Raw genomic sequence first — 2007 nt, forward strand, 5'->3', positions numbered from 1 at the left:
CCGGACTGTGACTTCTTCCTGGATCTGTGCCGCACTGGTGGCAAGCCCGTGAACTTTGTGCCTGCGATCGACACGGAGTTCAAGACATGGTTTAAGAAGGACTCGCTGTGGTACTCAGAGGACTTGGACGCCGGTTCCGGAACGTGACGCCCAGCGTGTCTTCCTCCTTCAAGGCCCCGTGGCCGTTCGCTACAGTACTGTCGTGGACGAACCCGTGGCGGATATCCTAAATGGCATTGCCACCGGTTTTGAAAACATTGTGAAGGAAAGCGGCGCGGTTGCTGCTGCCACGGCTGCGTCTGCCAAGCAGACGGTGAACTTCGCTAACGTCGAGGTCACGGAGAGCGAAGGCCGCGTAGAACTGTCAATCTCCGAGGAGGAAAGCACTGTGCCTTCTGCTGACGAGTGGCTGGCTTCTCTTGCCGCGTCCGTGAGCGACAAAGAGTGGCTGAACGCGCTGATCTCGTCGACACACGTCGTAGAGGAGAAGAAGTGGCTCGCGAACCCGGTCCGTCAGCTTCTTGTGTCCCCAGGCTGGCCAGAAGTACGTGGGTTGATGCTGCTGGTATTCGTGTTATTCGACAACTCGATCGACATTTCGGGACCTGTGGTCGAGATCACCAAGAAGGATGCCAGCATCTCAGTTGATCACCGAACGTTTCTTCGCACGTAACCAAGTCAACACACAGCTGGCACGTCCAATTGCTTGGCCTCCCATAGCAATGTCGGTAGCGGCAAATAAACGAAATTGGTCTTTGTACCGCGTCCGGATGGTTCATTCGAACATGATACGACCATTGCATCATCGAAGTGAGCGCCTTAGGTCACAATTTGTACTTTCTCATGGACGCACTGCTGTAAGCGCTAAGTCTTCCATCAATGCGTAGTGAGTCGCAGCTACCGCTATGGATTAGCTCTAACTGAATCCCAGCTTCAACACGTCAAGTGTCAATGCATATCCTTGTTTCCCGAGATAAGTGGCTGAATACGCTAACGCTCCTAACACTGGACTTACCCTTGTAAGCAACAATAACTCCATCAATGCGTAATATGGCGCCGGTATTTGTATGGGTTAGTGCTAAAATAATCCCAGCTTTCAACACGTCAAGTGTCAATGCATATCCTTGTTTCCGAGACAAGTGGCCGAAAACGCTAATGTTCCTAACACTGGATGTACGACGGGCGATTGCACGACTCGTATCCGTAACAAAGGAAAATTATTCTCACGATGACGGTGCACATCAGACGGATCACCGAACGTTTTTTCGCACGTAGTACAAGTCAACACACCGTTGGCACGTCCAATTTGTTTAGCTTTCGTAGCAATGTCGGTAGCGGCAAATAAACGAAATTGACTTTGTACCGCGTCCGGATGGTTCATTCGAACATGATACGACCATTGCATCATCGAAGTGAACGCCTTAGGTCACAATTTGTACTTTCTCATGGACGCACTGCTGTAAGCGCTAAGTCTTCCATCAATGCGTAGTGAGTCGCAGCTACCGCTATGGATTAGCTCTAGCTGAATCCCAGCTTTGAACACGTCAAGTGTCAATGCATATCCTTGTTTCCGAGATAAGTGGCTGAATACGCTAACGTTCCTAGCACTGGATGTACGACGGGCAAATCGCACGACTTTCAACAGTAACAGAGGGAAATCATTCTCACGATGACGGTGCACATCAGACGGATCACCGAAACGTTTTTTTCGCACGTAGTCCAGGTCAACACACAGCTGGGCACGTCCAAATTGCTTGGGCCTCTCATAGCATGTCGGTAGCCGCCAATAAAACGAAATTGACATTGTACCGCGTCCGGGATGGTTCATTCGAAACTTGAACCACCCATTGGCATCCTCGAAAGTGACCGGCTCTAAGGTCCCAATTTGGACTTTCTTCATGGGAAGCCACTGGCTGGTGAGCGCAAAGTCTTCCATCCATGCGGAAAGGGGGCGGCAGCTCTACCGCCAATGGAATTAGTCTCCAACTGGAGCTCCCTCCTTTCACT

General features: G+C 51.0%; 1 protein-coding gene across 1 annotated transcript; it reads right to left on the reverse strand.

Moving 5' to 3' along the window:
• Window positions 1–91: 91 nt before the first annotated feature.
• On the reverse strand, window positions 92–597 carry PITG_04024 (uncharacterized protein; the record flags this gene model as incomplete). Its single annotated transcript, XM_002905695.1, has 3 exons — window positions 92–101; window positions 194–496; window positions 584–597. 3 exons carry the CDS (start codon window positions 595–597, stop codon window positions 92–94), a joined length of 327 nt encoding a protein of 108 aa, XP_002905741.1.
• Between the last annotated feature and the right edge of the window lie 1410 nt (window positions 598–2007).

This window comes from Phytophthora infestans, genomic scaffold, assembly GCF_000142945.1.
Source record: "Phytophthora infestans T30-4 supercont1.5 genomic scaffold, whole genome shotgun sequence".
Classification (NCBI taxonomy): Eukaryota; Oomycota; class Peronosporomycetes; order Peronosporales; family Peronosporaceae; genus Phytophthora; species Phytophthora infestans.